The sequence below is a fragment of the Dryas octopetala genome, chromosome 4 (assembly GCF_963921425.1).
Source record: "Dryas octopetala chromosome 4, drDryOcto1.1, whole genome shotgun sequence".
NCBI classification, from domain to species: Eukaryota; Viridiplantae; Streptophyta; class Magnoliopsida; order Rosales; family Rosaceae; genus Dryas; species Dryas octopetala.
In genome coordinates this window covers 13030287-13049688 of record NC_141369.1, presented here as the reverse complement: position 1 = coordinate 13049688, position 19402 = coordinate 13030287, and the positions used below count along the sequence as shown (strand labels likewise).

The 19402-nt window shown below is 36.2% G+C and overlaps 1 protein-coding gene and 2 pseudogenes across 2 annotated transcripts; 1 reads left to right on the top strand and 2 right to left on the bottom strand.

Annotated features, from left to right (window-relative positions):
* Positions 1-3444: 3444 nt before the first annotated feature.
* LOC147286973 (putative UPF0481 protein At3g02645) lies at positions 3445-5174 on the bottom strand. Its single transcript, XM_086242323.1, has one exon. The coding sequence runs from the start codon at positions 5128-5130 to the stop codon at positions 3445-3447; it is 1686 nt and encodes a 561-aa protein (XP_086098449.1). The 5' UTR covers positions 5131-5174.
* A 4953-nt stretch (positions 5175-10127) lies between these two features.
* Positions 10128-12738, top strand: LOC147286972 (uncharacterized; annotated as a pseudogene). The gene is made up of 2 exons (XR_015121988.1): positions 10128-10262; positions 11888-12738. The product of XR_015121988.1 is annotated as an uncharacterized LOC147286972 (transcript).
* Positions 12739-16818: 4080 nt separating this feature from the next.
* LOC147286971 (DNA-binding protein S1FA-like) lies at positions 16819-17028 on the bottom strand (annotated as a pseudogene).
* Positions 17029-19402: the final 2374 nt, after the last annotated feature.

Here is a 19402-nt window from a genome sequence, read left to right as displayed (position 1 = left end):
GGGGCTGGGGGGTGCGACGGGGGCTGGGCTTGGGGTGAGGGGGTGCGGGCGGGCTGGGGATGAGGATGGGTGTGACGGGGGCTGGGCTTAGGTGAGGGGGTGCGGGCGGGCTGGGGATGGGTGCGACGGCGGCGGGGCTTGAGGTGAGGGGGTGCGGGCTGGTTGGGTAGGGGTGGGCTGGCTGGGGGCGGGCTGGGGAGGGGAGGGGATCAGTGGGGGAGTGGTGGCTGGGTGGGGGAGGAGGAGAGGAGGGCAAAATGGGCAAAAATGGGCAAAAAATTAGGGGGGTGGTCAACTCAGCAAAATGGGGTGGTCTGAATAGCCCCCCCCTTTAATTTTTAGTTACGGAATGGCCTTAATGCATTGCTCTCAGGAATGGGCTTCAATGGGCTATTGCTTGAGGTTTTCTGGGGATCTTAATTGATTGAAGGGAATTCAAATTTTATCACAGAGTGATGCTATTCTGACCATCTTAAACTGTTGAGTTGATTATTTTATTTTAAAATTTTAATTTTACTCTTAAAATAAAAAATTTTAATTTTGTTCGTCAGGCCATTTGACAGTTATCTACCGAAATATTTGTGGTTATTCGACAGTTATCTACTGAATATTAGTGAATTTTTCGGTGGATAACCACTAAATGAAAATGAAAAAGGCATTCGACAGTATCTGCTAAAATATTTGTGTTTATTCGACACTTATCTATCAAACATTGGTGGATGTTTCGGTAGATAACCACCGAATGGATCTAGGTGATTGCTTCATGTTTTTACAATAAAGGGTAAAATAGAAAAAAAATTGGACAAAATATGTTAGGGTGATTAACTCAGCAGCTGAGGGTGGTCTGCATAACCTCACTCTTTTGTCACTGTTGCGCTATTAAGAAAACTCATACTGTCTAACTATATACTATATTTAAATTTCAAGTATATCCTTATTACTTGAAAATAATTGTAAACTAAACTTAAAAATTAAGGGTAATATAGAAATTACATATTATCTTAAACCAAGAACTTGGTTTAACTCTTATATCACATTTTCATTTTGATCAGGCACTACAAGAAATCTAAGCAAAGGTCACATTTTTTTAAAACTAATCTGGAAGCCATTGCTATTATTGTTTTTTTTGTTTTTGGGTCAAAATTCACTGTTAATACTTTAACTACCTAATGGAACCCCTAAACCATTGCTTATTAAGTAACTAACTTGGAATGGTATTGCTTTATTCGTTTTAATTATCTTCTGCAACAAAAACGCTCAAAGTTGCAAGCTCACTCACTTATTTAGATATCTCTTAAAGGGGAAGGTAATAGAAAATTGCTAATCTCATACCGTTGCAGTCACCGATCTCCAAACATAGTGTATGGTAGTGTATGGTAGGGCTGACCTTGAAAATTCAGGGTATGAGGCGAACTATAAAGTAGGACCATCGACCCTTCATATACATTACTTGGGTCTAATGTATATAAGGTATTAAATCAAATTTGAAGATCATCAACATTTTAGAGCCTAAGGCGGTTGCATTCTTTGCATATCTTTGGGACCACTCCTATGTGTGTGGGATTCATCTAATAAAATAATTTAGAAAACTTACTTTGTCTACCATCCAATAGGATATCTCAAAAATACCCTTAGTACTTTAAACAATTATAATAATATATTTATAATTAAAGATATTAATAATGATCAATATTTCATCTAATTCATTATTTTCTAACCTATATTCCAAACATGGTGTGTATAATCCACTTGCATATATTAATATCAGTTACAACATTAATTGAAACATTTGATTTTGAGACCTCGCGCTGGCCATGCACATCAGTACATGAAACTATTTTCTTTGCAAGATGCACATGAGACTATTTAGAATTGTATATGTAATGGCATTAGAAGTACTTAATTATAGGGTTTTTTTTTTTTGGCCAGGAAATGTATTACTTTCAATAAAACGACAAAGAAACAAGCGTCCAAACAGACCAAATACAAAAGAAACCAACAAAACCAAAACAAACAGTCAACAAAACCCTAATCAATGGGCAATCCATCTGCAATTAGACATACCTTGCTAGCTACAACGTTATTAATTAACAGGCCAAGTGGAAGTTATGAAATTATCTCTGTCCACAGTAGGTAAGATGTCCTTGTTCACATTTAATTAGCGCCAATATTTTGGGGCTTAGCGATCGATCTTTCTCAGATACTAGCTCGCATAACTTAAAAAACTAACAAAGCAACTAAACCTCAATATTCTTTTGTCTAGATGCTTTAAAATTGCATGTGTTTGCTTCCATGCCAGATGAGTCCTTGTTGGCCCATTTCATCAACAATAATTAATGTGATAGCCAACGTTAATAACTCTTGTGGAGCTAGATTTCTTGCTTCAATGACAACGTATGAGTGTTTATGTATATTCACAATCAAGGTTAAGAAGAAACATCTTCATACAGCTTTGTCTTAAGCCAAGAAGGCCCATCATCTACATCCATCCAAATATTAATCCCATAACAATACAGAGCATTTTTTGAAAATTTATTGGTTGGGCTTTCGGTTATATAAAAAATCTCATATATATCTGAACGACTTAAATATTATAAAGTAGTAGGTAGAATATATTTTGACAATGAGCTAAACTCTGTTAAGTTTTCATTATTTTTCTTGGATTTTCCATGAAATTAAATATGATTCTATCCATATGATTATTCTAGTCGTGTGCCAATTGGTCATACCACAAATGCCATATATATAATATCATCATATATCTAAAAGAAACCAAATATCATGTAAAATATATAAAATGTGTCAATCACATGAGTCACATGACTGCGCATCTTATCTTAAAGAACTCAAAGTAGAAAAAAGGAAAAATATATGTACAAAATATAAAACTATTCAACTTAATTTTTTATTTTTTTGAGTTAGGGGAGGGGGATCGATTTTGGATGTATTGTGCATAATTTTATGGCCCTTCTAACTGAGTTATCCAACAACTGCAGCTACTCATCTTAATTTAAGTAGAGGGGCCAAAAAATTGAGAATAATGAATCATAGATAAAACCATTTACATATAAATAAAACAATCATCTAGTCCTTGCCATCATTACAATCACAAATTTCCACCAAGTAAAAAAAAAATAAAAAAATAATAAGAAGAAAGAATCGAAGCTTATTTGATCACTACAATCTTTTGAACATTGAAATCCACCCTTGAAAATATAACTCAAGTAAGAAACCACACCAAACCATCTTAGCAAGACAAATCAAAGAAATGGATCTCTGTTTTACTTATTCTTACTTGTTTCAATCTTAGTCATGCATTTGCAAATTCAAGGCTAAGATTATAGTCAAGTAAAAACAAGTTGAAAAAAACTCACCCGAACGATCCGAATAGGTTTCAATTAGCAATATCACAAGGAAATTAATAAGCTAATTAAATCACACTAATTATGTAGTGGTCTTGATAGGAAATATGCGACTGCAGCTATAAACAGAGCAAAATGCTTGCAATGTCATCAAGAGCAAGAGCAAAACGGCAGCCAGCAGAGCCAGAAATTTCCAGGAACCAAACACATAAACCTTCAAGAATTTTCCCATTTTGACCTTCCACCTACCACTGTGATACTTGTTCACATCTTCAATGGCCTTATCCATGAATGGCACTTTGGTCAATCTAATGGACTTGCTCATCCCATTCCACAGCTTGGCCACTTCTTCATCACTTTTCAAACGGTTCAGAATGATACCTTTTTCTCTAAGCAACTTCACATCCTCCTCAGTGTCTATAATCCCATTCATCAATTCTGTGTAACGAGTGAAAACCAACGGCCCTGATGCGTTTGATGCTTCATATGCCACCAAGTTCCTCAAGATCACCTCTGTGTCCACATCTAAGCTTGTACTTGGAAGGTAAAATGTGACTGTTTTAGCATCAAAAGAGATGCTTGAAATGCTACCATCGATTGTAGGCAAGAAATGGACCCCAGATTTCGCAAGCGCCGACACAGAAGGGATGGAAATCTCCTCCACCAAGGGCGGTTTGCTGATGTTGTTGCTCGAATTTTCATCTTCGGGTTTGATCTCGTCTTTGCTTTGGGAGGAAAACAAGTACTCAACTGGAGTTTTCAAAATTGCAAATCCAGGAAGGTTGGAGAGGATTGTCCATGGCAACTTAAAGATCACTTTCACAGGTCCTGACAGAAGTATTTTCTTGACAAGACGTATCGGGCCTTTGTTTAATTTCGATAGCAGCTTCCATAACTCCTCCAGAAATTGCTTCACGAAACTTGAGTTATCTGAAGATTTTTCCTTGTGTTTGTTTCCTTCTCCCTGATCTTCAGCTTCCACAATTTCGGACGGTCCACCTTCCAATTTGGGAGTGATCAAGCGGTACAAAAAGTCTAGCAAGTGTGCACATTCTGAGACCACAATCTTTGAAAGGTCTAGTTCCATCATCTTGAAAGGCAAAAGCTCTTTGCATAACCCCATCATCATCGAAAGCAGCATGTCATCGGCGGATTCCAATGATGGGAATTGAAATTCTAGCATTTTTCGCAACACGAATAGTGGGATTTGATTCTCAAGCATGACCAAGTCCCTGAGAATTGCATGGTGTGCTGACTTCCTTCCTGCAAAATCAACCAAGTGTGACATCCTTGAGGAAACTCTTGTCAAGACCTTCCCTTCTTGGATGGCATAGACTTGGAGGAATTCGAGGAAAAACGAGGCATCAATAGCCATCATCCACCCCAAAGTGTCACCATTGAAGTCCAAGTACTTGTGGTAGCAAGCTCGAATTCGTGGCTCGAGCTTTTTCAATTCGTCAACAAGGTTTTGGAACTTGAGGCTTTGGAGTTGTTTTTGGGTCCTTTTGGCTGCAGCCGCTTTGTACCTCTCCATCTCATAGAGCTCCGGACGCCAGTAATGGTATGGACCAATTGCAACTTGTTGAGGGACATAGGAATCTGGATCACTAGCCAAAAGGGTTTTTGGGACATTGAAAATGCAAACAGGGACTTCATTTTCATCCTCATGCTCGTCCTCAACTGTTTTACGGATTTGGATCACCCATTGGAGCTCATTGAAGGTTGAATTTGATAATTTGGAAGAAAATGTTGGTTGGAGAGTAGACATGTTTGTGTTGTTCAAGGATGATGTTTTGGTGGGGGTGGTGACAGTTTTCTGAGGTGCATTGAATTGTGAGAAAGTTATGAGAATTTAAGCCTTAAATAATGTCATGAATTGAACTTTAACTGAGTGCTATTAAACAATGGTGAATGCGTTTTCCTCATGCTTAATTGTTTTAGCGTCAAATGTGTTTTACACCTTCACGGCTCATGACCCCTCTTTGACAATTGCCTAACACCAACATGTGGGAAATTTGTTTGTGACAAGAGTCCAATCATGTTTTGTGCAATTGGGATTAGTTTATAGCATGTGAATCTCATTATTTGGGTTTTACATATTACAAGTTGATACATGAAGGCTGTGGGATGAAAATCATGAAAGTTCTATGCTACTTTTTCTCAATGGACTTGGGGTCCTCCAATATGTTAATTTCGTCTACTTCAATACAAAGTCAAGTACATAAACGGCCATTTTGTTTTTTGGCCACTTGGAAACCCATATACGGCTATTTTTACTTGCCTAATTTATTGGCTGCGGATGGTAATTAATTATCCAATACTAAATTATTGTGACATACTTATCTTTTAAAAGATTACAACATGGCCTTTATATTGTTTAATTTTGGACATATCCTAATATTGCTTCACTTTTAATTTGAATCATGTATTACACAATCCAATTATTCTCCTCCTATATAGTTTAGGGTTTAATAATAAAACACAAAGACAAAATAACATTTGAGTTTGTAATAGGGTTCATATTTAAAAGTTAAACATTCTCAAGACAAATAGAGCAGTTGATTTCTTTATTACCAAATTCTTAGCCAAACTCTCTCTTTCCCAAGAAGTTTAATGTTTGCAATTCAAACTTCTTTAGATTGCTCAATTATGCAATTATATTTTCTTGTACTTCTTGAATCATGTTCATGGTGACTGGCTGAATGCCGTATGAATATCAACCTTAGCAAAAAGCCAATAGTACTTCGTTTTGAGGGCTTTAGCCCATGCTTGGCTTTGCGGTTGTCGTTCAACTTCAAGCTCACTAATGATTTGTATTTGGGTTTACTTTTGAATTGGACCCAAGGGTCGGCCCATTACTCCGCTTTGAGGGTTGACTCATGGCCTAGGCCTTGACTCATTTAGCCCATTCTCAATCCACTCTCCCTTTCTTTTTTTCTTTTTTTTTTTCCTGTAACGCATGTCATATTCTAAACCTTTCTTCAATGTGTACATTTGTGTCATTGTTTACCGTCGTCAATAATATGAAAATCAATATTGTCAATACGTCTAATATTCATGGAACGGTCTTATAGGTCTAATATGTCCAATTTTTATCACATGAAACATATAAAACGATTTAAAAAAAGAACCTTAAATTGTCATTGTTATTAGGAGTGTTGACATAGTCAGGGCGGCTCAGGGTCAGTCCAATACAACTACGTTGGTTCATGAATTATAAGAAAATTATGCATATCTTTTTTTTTTTTTGGTGCTTAGTTGTTTGGGAATTGATCTGTGAGTGAAGAACGCTATAGCTAGATTCTTATTTTTGGTCTTTTGAATTTAGAGTATTACTATTTTTAAACAACAATATGTAGAACACATATTAAAAAAGCAAAAGTAAGTTATTAGTTAGAAGGGAGTGGATCGAATATAGGCACATTCCCACAACAAAACTATTATTGGGCTGTTGGTGGTACATGCGAATAGCATTTTACATGCATGTATTTAGGCTTAGCATTCATAAGTTCGTAATGAGTCAATGAGTACACGAAAGGTAGCATCTAGTATCAGGTTGTCTTTGTTCAGTTGTTTTATTTAAGTCTTCCCTCGCATTAATACCATTTCGAAATCCATATGTTAGTCATTAATTAATTTGGAAAAGGTAATTGACTCAATCATTCCGAGCAAAATGTGTTTCACATCATGTTACCATCTAAAAATCTTTGAGTCTATATGAAATATTGGAGGAAACCAAATATAATTAGTTTACATGTGTGGAAAGCACTGCAAATTTGTTTATGCAAAATTCTTTAACAGGATTGGTTGCTTGTTCCCCTATCTACCTTAGTTTTCCAGGCTGCTTGTTGATTACTTGCCCAGTGATTAGCTTACGTTTTTCTACTTTTGTCTTTTGTTTATGACATGACTGGTTTGTTTATTCATTTAATTTGTTTGTCTTTTGGGTTGGTTGTTATTTGCATTGTTGGAATTCTTTCCCTTTATTAACGAAAGTGTTCCATTCCCAACAAAAATAAATTGTAAAAAAATAAATTATTTTCTATATTTTCTTTAAAAATAAATTACTCTAAAATCTATTTTATAGCACTTAGTAATAAACAAACTCGCCTAATTAAAAAGTTAGAATGATGAATCACTTTGTACAATAAAGTCGGCATTATATTATGTTTTGTGTTTTTTGCGCCGAGCGCTCAGTGATTTTTTTGTAGAAAAAGAAAAAATTGCCATTGTCACACAATAACAATTTATAGTGTGTTTTTCCAATTTAAATAAGAGTTATTTACACTTACACCTCTTGAAGTTTATCGTCTTTTTATATACACTCTTGAGGTTTTAAAAATTACACATACACCCCCTAAAGTTTCAAAACTGTTGCATATAACCTTTACAGTGAGACGAAAAATGATAAGAAAGTATACAAAAAGGCATGCTAAGGACTAAAATGACCTAATAACATTACTCAAGATGTAATGTTCAACCTCAATACAAATATCTTCTTTCTTGTTTATTTATTATTTTCTTTTATATGCAGCAGTTTGTGAAACTTCAGGGGTATATGTAAAAAGACGATAAACTTGAAGGGGTGTAAGTGTAAATAACTCTTTAAAAAGCTACTATCGCACATTAACAATGATTGTCACTGTCTGATAGTGGCAATTTCAGAGCGCACAATAGTATTTTGTCGAGCGCTCGGTGACCATGCCGAGCACTCGGTGGGTTGTACCGAGTGCTCGGTGACCATGCCGAGCACTTGGCTCATGAAAGTGGATTGACGTACTGTGTTTTTGTAGGTGAGCTGGCCGATCAGGGTATTTTTTTGTTTTGGACTTAAAAAAAAAAAAAACCCATTTCCTTAATGAGAACTATGATATTAAATCAAACACATTTGTGAAATATAAAGCTCTCACCTTTATCAGTCTAATAATGACATTTGTGATTTGGACTTGGTCAACTTGAGTCGATTAAAAACAAATTAATTCACTAAACCTATATGACAATTGAGGTTGAACTTGGTTACCTTTGTTGGGAGTCTCGTTTTGTTTCCGAAACTCAAAACAACTAGCTAGGGTTGTTATTTTTTATTACTTTTTTTATTTTTTAGAACTGAAGTTTTATTGATGCAATTAAGGGCTTGCATCAACGAGAATGAGAGATTCTAACCAAGGAGGAGTCTCCCCAATCCACAGAAGAACAATTCACAGCAAAATGTGCCAATGCATGAGTTACTGTGAACTGATTTCGCAAATGTTGAATATGAGTTATTTTTTTGGCCGGGAATAACTTATATGAGTTAATTACACAAAAATCTTATGAGATTTAGAGTATTTTCAACTGAAGTCCTACACTCTAAAAAATTACAGTACGACTCTACTTGAAATTTAACTTTGGTTACACAAATGCCTCCTTCAATTTAGTTTACCGTTAGTCAAATGTAGACATCAACAAAACGATCAAAATTACTTTTAAACAATAATCAAGATTAACATATCTTTCAACCGAAATTACATCCATACATCCCAAGCAGAGATAAAAGGAGAAAAAAAATACAAAAAGTCGAAATTGCAATAGGCAACATGCACTAAAAGAATACTACACATTCTGAAAATGGTGAAACCTGTTTCTAACTCAAAAAACAAGTTTACGTAGGTAATTATAAAAGGACCCCGTTGTTAAATAAACCCCATCATTTTTTTTTTCACAAAATTTTCCAACCTTAACCCTTAATTGTATATATATAAAAAAAAAAAAAAAAAAAAGCCCCGAGCAGCTCCAACCTCACACCACCCTCTCTTCCCTACCCACCCTGCCGACGTTGCCGGACCCTCCTTTCTCCCCTCTCCTCTCTCTCTTTTTCTAAGGGCCTGCAACAAAACTTCATGAACCAACTCCAAGGTTAAATAGAAGGAAGCAAGACTCTCTGCCACTCCACTGCCTCCAAAGGCCCAGCAAAAGAGAGAGTAACTATTCACTAATCAATTTGTGGACAGACCCAAGAAGTCATTTATCAGATGTTGTTTACAAGCCACAAACGCCTCCTCAAAGAAGAAAATGCCTAGGAGTGACCCAAGTGGGCAAGCCCATCACCCACCCTAGCGGAAAATTTTTGAACGGGACACTCGTATTATGTGTATGGTATGACTATTTAGTATTATTAGCTTCTTGGCATGTGCCACGCGTGTGTGAATTGATATTTTTAATTTTTTTTATAACTTCCTACATAATTTCTCACTACCCTCTCTACGTTTTAAGGTGATGATGTGTTTTTTTTTATTTTTTAAATTTTATTTTAATAATTAATTTTACAACTATATCTTCATTTATTATGTTATTTTTATAAGACTGTTTGTTGAATAAATGATAATTTAGGCAATCCCATTTTTTATGAAGCCTGTAATACCAAACTCTTTTTCTGACTTTATAATATTAAAGATGACATAATATATTCTATTTGTTTTACAAAATTGAAAATTTTAATTGAAAATCTTTCACCCTAATCTTCTCTTACTCTTTGTTAAGCCTTGAATGGCCAAATAGGGCAACATGAATGCGTGTATGGTATGACCAATCAATACTATAGTGTTATGTATTCTATTTGTTTTAGGAGACTCTTAACTTTACCTAAAATAAGAACATATGTTCTGTATTATACACATGACACGACTACTCCAATAAAAAATCTCTCACAATTTCTGTTATTTAAACGCCACATGTCACAAAATTATTTGATAAATACTCTACATTATTTTACAACCGTCACACGGACCATACCTAATCACTCAAATTTCTTTTCCATCCCCGCCAGTACTCCTACCTTCCTTCTCTCCCCAACTCTTGCCTTCTCCAGCGCGCCATCAGAGCACCCCAAAAGCCTTATCTCTCTGTACTGACTGCTACCCTGTAAGTTCTGAGCTCTTTTTGTTAATTATTTATTTTTTATTTTTCAGGTTAGTCTCTCACTCTCTGTCACTGTCTCATCCTCTGCCTCTGTGTTACTCTGTATCTACCTCATTTTTGTCGCGACCCAGCCCCAAAACCATGCTTTAGTGCCTTTTTTTGTCTCAAGATTTGTGCTTTGATTTTTTTTCATGTTTTTTAGATTGAATTTTCATCAAGTTAGGGTTTTTATCTTAATTAAAATTTATTTATTTATTTATTTTTCCTTTTTCGTTTGAATTCTGTTTGATAATGTGCTTGAGTTTCTGGTATCTGTGAGTTAGGGCTTGCTGTTTGAACTGCTTGTCCACTGCAAGTGGGTTTAGTTTTGCTTGCTTATTTACAACTGGGTTAGTTCTGTTTGAATTGTTGGGGTTGTCAATAGCTCAATAGCCTTCGTTTGGTTTATGGTGTGTTCATTATCTTTCTTCTCCTCTTTTTTTTTTTTGGAGTCTCAAGTATCAATGCATATGGGAGAATATCTTTGGGGTTTTTATGTATCTATCAATCTATATACTGTTCGCTTGCTAATTTTGAGTTGTGTCTATGTATTCTTTTCTTGCTATCAGTATATCTTTAGATGCTCTGGGGAAATGGAAAGTCTCTTAGGCCACTTCTAATCCGACTTTTCACCTTGAGACCAAGGAAATTCATGTTCCGGTCATTAGGTTTTCTTATATACTGGCATACTTGCTATTTGAGTTTGGTGACATTATTGCTAAATAATATTAATTTGAGCCTTTAGCATAAACTTCCACAATTTCATTAATTGCATAGATTTCCTTAAATTTGGACTCATTTCGGTTAGCTTTTCATTTTGTATTCTGATCACAAATACCTAGCACTATTGTTTTACTTTTGTAAGAATAAAAAGCTCAACTTGTTGCAACACTGGGCAGTGTAAATCACTTATATTGAAATGCCCCCTTTTCCCCTTATTTGAGATCACTTGAGTTGTTTTTGTTTGACTACACATTGACAATACAAGAGAATAGTTTCATGATTATTAGTGATCTTGGTATTAAAAAACCTGAACAAATTTTTAGCAAACCCTTTGCTAATTTTTTTTTCAGTTTTTACTCTGCAAAGTTACAAGATAGGTTTTGGTCATCATTCCATTATCTTGGTCTGATCAAATTTACAAGATAGGTTTTTTCTGTGCATAACTAAAAATTTGAATACCAAGATTTTCAAGATTACAAGCTCAACCTAATAATGATTATATTACCATATGATGTTAAGTCCTTTGTCTATGCATGCAATTTGTTATTGATTGTGTTTACCACAGCTTGCTTTGCTTTGAGCCCTGTTTGAATGATGATTATATCTTTCTTGTGCCTTTGTTCTTTTGACTAATGTGATTCAAATATTGCATAATTCCAGTCAAAGTGTATATCAAGCATACAATTCTTGAGTGCTTAAACTTCTGACAAATATGGCGAAAAAAAAAAACTTCTGACAAATAATTATGAATGCAATTGACTGAAATTTTCTGCGATTGTTCTCTGGTGAATCGATGCTGCATTGGTTGTGTACATGTTGACAGATGTGTGAATACTAATTAATGGTACTATGTTTATGGATATCAGAAATACAAAACCCTAGAAGAGCAAGCAAGGACTCAGAAATCATTGTTCCAAAACCTCCCTAAAGTCCCAGACCAAGATGAGACCTTTAGACGAGACCGAGACCACAGCAGTGTTCGAAAAGCTGTTCAAGTTCACAGGCAACAACCTCAAAAACATTGTCGAGAACCCTTCTCATGAAGGCCCAGACCAAAGTCCAGGCCATTACTGCTTTCGCCTCCACAAGAACAAGGTCTACTATGTTAGTGACTCACTAGTAAAGCGTGCAACAAATATAGCTCGGACCCAATTAGTCTCTCTTGGAAATTGTATCGGTAGGTTCACTCATGGTGGCAGTTTCCACATAACTGTTCAGTGTTTGAGTTTATTGGCCTCAAATGCTAAACACAAGGTCTGGCTCAAACCTACCTCTGAGATGTCGTTCCTATACGGAAACCATGTTTTGAAAGGTGGGTTGGGGAGGATTACAGAGAATATTGTGCCAGGTGATGGGGTGGTTGTGTTTTCGATGTCAGATCTTCCTTTGGGTTTTGGGATTGCAGCCAAGTCTACCCAGGATTGTAGGAAGTTGGACCCCAATGGAATTGTGGTGCTTCACCAAGCGGATATTGGTGAGTACCTGAGGATGGAGGATGAGCTTTGAACAACTGGACGGGTTTTGGCTGATGTGTTGGTGCTGTTTTGGGGATTTGTCTCCTGGGTTATGTATGTAAGTCTATCAGATTTTGATCGATACATGCTTTTAAGTTTTATGGGATTTTGATGAATTTCTTGAATTAATAGGAACTTCTACCATTTGGTATCAAATATTGATTAATAGGAACTTCTATCATCTGGGATTTTGATGATTTTCATTAATTTTGGCACTAGATATAAATTTTGGTGTTTTTCTTTTTCATAAATTTTAAGAATAGATATTTTTTTTATATTGGTTATATATTTTTATGTTTTCTTAAACAATGCATATCATTTCCTCACCAAAAAAAAAAAAAAAAAGAATACATATCATTGCCTATAAACATTACTGAATTTCCCTTGGTTTATTATCTATGAGTAATCCTTCACCCACCAACTCTTTTTCCAGCACTCCTCCCAACTTTCTGCATGGTTTTTCACATTATCATGTGTGCTTATCTTTGATAAAGCATGCCAAAAATGGCAGACAAAAACATAAACACGATCTTGCTGCAAATCTGTAAAAGGCAAGAGCCGATTTGGAGCAACCAATCATGCTGAACCAAATAGAAGTATCCCTTGTGTGTAAAGCCAGCCAGTGGGTTACCGAACCAAACAGGAGCTGCAAGCTGTTGATGCTAATTGAGTCCACTCTGCTAAGCTGCTCTAAGTGTTGGTTCCAAAAGCAAGAGCTCTCTTGAGCTTTCCTTTATTAGAATTGATATAGTTAACAATTTGCTTAACAGAACTTGTACATAATTAAGGAAGCAATTATAGCATCATAAGAAGGAAACACTGGCCAGTAAGCAATAATATAAAGCTGCAATCATAGAGTTGCATTCTTTTTTCCCACTGGCAATGAGAAATATAAAGTACCCAAGCTATAAGTATGAAATGCAATTACAGAAATTGTAGGTTATACCACTACCAACCAAAACTGATATCTAAAGTGTTCAGTTATGTTGAAGCTCTCTTCAGTTAAAGCTTTAAATTTCGAAAGCAGGAAAGAAAAGCATTTTGAGTAGCTTCATCCTCCCATTCCGATCCATTCCACCAGTCCTCTCCTTCAATGACAATATTGCGTCTGTTTGCACCGGAATCAAGTGGGAGCATCTTGTGTTCTGGACAGTCAAATATAACAATATATTGTCTTCAGATATGGAGAGGGCAATGAATTTCCATATATAGATGCTCTTCAACTGTGGTAGATTAATCAAGATTAGATTGCTAAGTTTGACAAATGGGTTCAAATCTTCTACCACCTCCTCAACTTTACTCAGTTGCCCAAAATAGATTATCTGTTCCATTTTAGAGCATTCAAGTATGTCTATAGCCACGAGATTTGGGGTAAAAATAAGCCAGGTTAAGTCCTTTAGTTTGGGGCATTCAGACACACTCACACGTTGAACACTGTGGAAGCAAGTCAGCAACTTTTGCTTCTGATGCTTAAGTTGCAAGGATCATTAGGTACTTGTACTTCCCATCCATCCATATCCCAATCAAGTTTCAAATCCTCCAAGCTTTCACAATAGCAAATGTTAAGGATCTCTAGACGTTTAATTCATATTTGCCAAAGATGATACACCAAAGGAACTCACACCAATGAAGGACTCGAGGCATAGAACTTGAGTGCAGGCCAGTAAGTTGTGGGTGGGGCAGAATCTTTGGAGAGCAGAGACACACCTTATGGTCATAGTTAACACATCCAAATTTTTCAAAAACACCAATTCCACTACCAAAGCTTCCTCACCTCCAAATAGAATATCGTCTGAAGAACCCGCAATCATACATTCTCAAAACTCTAAGCATCAGAAAGCTTGAAATTACATTCCTGGGAACCATATCTAGTTTGCTGGTAAACTCTAGGTTCAAATATCTGAGCTTTTCTAAGGCCTTTAACTCAATTTGCAATGCTCTAATGCCTGTTTGTGATAGATTGAGATACTGTAGGGACTTCAATTTTGAAATTCCCAATGGCATATGAGTTATACTTATACCCATGTTTTCTCAATAATAATCGATTGCAGATAATTAGTGAAGGCTTCTTTCAGCATATGCCCACTTTAAAAGTTCTTATTTTCTATAATGGACTTTTAAAAAAAAACACAAAACACACACTATAAAAAAGCAAGTTTCAATACAGTCAACTTTAATAAAATTACTTGGAAAAATGCGCTGAGCACATGCAGTGCCTAATACTCCTAGGTTTTTTTTTTTTTTTTTTAAACGTCAAGAGAATTGCCACTGGTGCATGCCTAGTCTTTTTTTTTTTTTTTTTTACGCGTTAGGAGAATTGCCACTATCACATAGTGGCAATAATTGTCACTGTGGGACAGTGGCAATTCCCAGTATGCAACAACACCAAAAAACAACGCAACTTGTATAAATATCCTCTTTTTTTATGCATAAAAATGTCAAAAAAACCATAAAACGAACACAAAACTCAAAAATTTTAATTTTAACAGTAACAATAATTTCCACTATCCAAATAGTAACTATCTGGGAAGATAATTATTGCTCGACAGTAAAAATCGACTTGCACTTCAGATCGTGCCTAACACTTCCAGATCGAGCTAGAACTTCCCACTACAAAAAAAAAAAAAAAAAAAAAAAAATTTAGGCGACAAAATATAATGTTTCCTTGCCTAAGACCTAAGGCAACGAATTTTGTTGGCCAAAGTCAGTTGCGCAAGACATTAGGCGACGAAAAATTGATATTCGTGGTGGTGGTGATGGTTGGAGGAGATCAAAGGAAGGAGAGGTGATGGTGATGCACTAGGTCTTGGCTCGAAGAGAAGATGAGACATGAGAGAGAGACTGAGAGAGTGAGAGAGTCTAGAAAAAAAGAAAAAAAGAAACCCATGCATAAACCTAAAAGGATAAAACTAAAAACTAAAAATAGAATTAAAAATATAAATATATATTAAATACAAAACGGGCCGGTCGGTGAAGGCCCAAAACCGATACCGGCCCAATTATGAACGGCTTGATGGGCTGGGCTTGTCGGCCTCAGCCGTGCTAACGTGTCACCGACCCAACCCAACCCAACAAGTTTATCCGGGCAGTTTGGTCTGTTTTCTCGGGTTAATGCCCAGTCCAGCCTAGAGCCACATATATAACACCAACATGGTTTTGCCTCTTGAATATTTTCATAAGACAACAACCCCAAACAAAAAGAAAACAATTAAATAAAATTTATTATATTTTAAAAATAAGGTGCAGCCTTGCATTCGTTTCCAAGAGTTATAATAAGCACTATAAATAACAAAACAATTCAAGAGAGCAAAGCAGAGTTATATGCGGACGATATTGGCACATGATACTAATTATGAAGATAATGATGGCATTGGTTTTACTTGAGCTTGTTGCAGTGCAAGCTGATGAGGAAGAGGCTCCTCCTTCCTTCTTTTGTCCCTCCATCTCAATTCCATTTTAAAATTCCCTCTCGCCTTCTCCTATCCCTTCCACATGGTGATATTTTAAAAAATATTCCTAAGCTTCGTGGAATTGCTAATATATTTGGTCGTAAAGGGTCTAAGAAACCAAAAAAAGCTCCTCATGTTCCCAAAGTAAAGCCTCCTCCTGGTCCTCCCAAGAAATCCAAAAAACCAAAACGTCGTTTACGTCCCCGACATCAACATACATCTCCCGGAGAACTGGTTCCCAGTTAATGTTGTTGTAGAAGTGGCACTATGCAAGAACGGCTACAATATATGTTGCCATCTATGATCTATGATTGTGCAAGGTCAATAATTCCAATTAGTGGATATTGTAAAACTTGTGTTCACAAATACATATTTGTTTCTAAGTTTTGGACTTTTCTGTATGACGTTCCGTATATCAATTAATAATACAAGTTTTTAGATCCCGGCCCATTTCATTGTCTTGGTATATATTAGATGCAACCCATTGACTTTTTACATTTAAATGCGCCTAACTACTTAAACGAGGATGAAAAGTAAACTAATAAAAACATGTTTTATCTGTGAAAGTTACAAGATATGCCACTGCAACATGTGATATCATCCGAAATTGAAAGTCTCTCTCTTCTTTTTCTTTTCTTAAATACTAGAGGAAGATGATATATATTTGTACAAAATAGACCTAGCAATCAATTCTCAATAGTCGACTTACAAATTCATATAATAAAATTGTGTGCTACAATAGTTTCTATGTCATAGGTTATTCTTTCAATTTTCTATGACAGGTATGTTCTGAGCTTCCTCTGCCATACGTATTTTTGGTCAATTGAATTTACCTCATTTCTTGGACACCGGCTTCTTCTTTTTCGGGGGCACAGCTTTTTGAGCATACACGTAAAGTGCATAGTTTCCAACAAGGAAAATCGCTAGTAGCCCACCCACAACAAGTAATTACACTATCAATCCAGAGTTTCCTTTTGTCCCAGCATCCTTGATCACATCTCCCACGTGATCGAAGGAGGGAAGGGACTTTGTCTCCGAACTCATCTTCCATGGCTGTCTGTCTCGCTCTGAGCCTGAGAGAGAGAGAGATCCGGCTCACTGCATCAACTGAATAATTTACCTCATTTCTAGCGAGCTAGGTTCATGTCTAGCTTACACTTTCTAGTTTGCATCTATTGGTTTGTATGTATATATTTTGGGTGGTTCTGGCCTATTGGGAAGGTACATACTTCTAGTCATTTTTCCCTAATTCATGCCTTCTTTGCGTTTTCTTTGTGTGCGTAACGTATGGTTTTCGTAGGCAACAATTGAAGTGCTACGTACATGATTAATTGTGTTGGATAGTATCCGAAATTACTTTTTATTTTAACAGCATACGACCTAGAATATTCTGGAATATAAAACACTAAATCTCCATTTCAAAAAACTCAACTAGATGAAATTTGTAACTCAAAAATGCAATCTGAAAAATATTAATTAATTAGAGAAATCTGTAGCTTCAACTTCATCCCACGGAACCATCAACGCAATCTAAAAAATACTAACCAATTGGAGAAATTTGTAGCTTCAACTTCATAATATTTCTTACATTTACAGACATGCCTTACATGTACTTTAATCTTCTTCTTCAATACCAAGCTAGCCCTCCATGGTTGTGATTATTTTTTTTCTTATTCTTTATACCATTTCTTGTTCTTCACATTTTTCAATTTTTTCAACATGAGCTAGATGTATCTTCTTTTCTTCCATTTTTTCTACCCAAGCCAAATATTTTTTTGTTTTTTTGTTTCTCACATGATCTAGAGGTCTCTTCTTATTCTTCCAGCTTTTCAGCCTGAGTTAGAAGTGATGATACCTTTGGTTTATACACTTCATAAGGAGGTTGGATATATCTTGAAAATATATGGACTTTAGATGGTTGTGTTAGCTTATGCTGCTTAATTAAGTGCTATGTGTCTTTTCTTTTTCGCCCACCATTTTCTATCTGAGTCAGAGGTGATGAAACCTTTGGTTTATATACCTTATAAGGGGGTTGGATTATGGGGGAATCGAGTATTTGTTACGTGCCAAAGTCACAGCCCGAGTAACTGGGCGATCTTGCAATGGAGGTGGGTCTTTCACTGGTGTTTTCTTCTTAGTCTTCCTATTGTTGTAGTGGAAAATATAACGACAAGGATAATTAGAATGGATTGGATTGCTTCGAGGGAACCCAAGACCTCCAAGTTAGACAAAGCTAACAAATTGAGATAAAAAGATCGTGCTTCATTCTATTCAACAATGAAATTTATACAAGCAAGACTTGATAATGGAAAACATAAAAGTAGGAACACAGTCCCACGACTCTTAGCATAAACACCCCACTCTGCAACAGCAAGTGGATCAACATAACTCCTACTAACTCTCAACTAACCATATGCTGACTCCTACAATTACTCAACAACTAAAACATGAATTAAACTAGCTATTTGACTCATTCAACTACTCATCACGACCCATGTTGGAAAAGCACGTAACATTCCTTCCCCCTACAGAAGACCCTTGTCCTCAAGGGTGTCAATTGAAAACCTCAGTTTCAAGTCGCTTAAGGTTTCCCAAGTTGCATCTGCTGGAGATAAGCCTTGCCAATGGACTAAAACCTCTTCCTGATGCTTCCGTTTGCGATAATCTAGGATGGCTTGTGGAATGGGAATAATGGTTCCCTCCTCATTTGAAATTTCTGGTAAAAAGTCTTGGACTGCCACGTTCGTGCCTATCGTCTTCTTAAGTCGAGAGACATGAAATACTGGATGAATTTTGGAGCTCTCAGGAAGTCTTAACTTGTATGCCACCTGTCCAACCTTTTGAATGATTTCATAGTTTCAGATTTTTCCTTAATGATACAGATACCTGTCGATAAGGTTGCAACTTCAGATAAACAAAATCTCCAAGCACAAAACTCTTGTCTGTTCGCTTGGCATCATAAAATTTTTTCATACGTTCCTGCGCCGCCATTAATTGCTCTCTCAACTCTTTAAGGACTTGGTCACGGCTCCGTAACTCCAAATCAACAGCTTCCACTTGAGTTGTTCCTGGAACATAGGACAGTAATGTAGGAGGTGGCTTCCCGTATACTACCTCATATGGAGTTGTCTTGGTGGAAGAGTGTACACTGGTGTTGTAGCAATATTCAGCCCAAGGAATCCACCGCACCCATTCTTTTTGTCTATGGCTTGTAAAACATCTGAGATACATTTCAACAGTCTTGTTTACCACCTCTGTTTGACCATCAGTTTGGGGGTGATAAGAGGAACTAAAATTGAAGCTTGTTCCCTGCAATCTGAATAACTCCTTCCAAAAAATACTTGTAAAAGTAGGATCTCTATCACAAACAACACTTTTTGGCATGCCATATAATTTGAAAATGTTCTCAAAAAATATT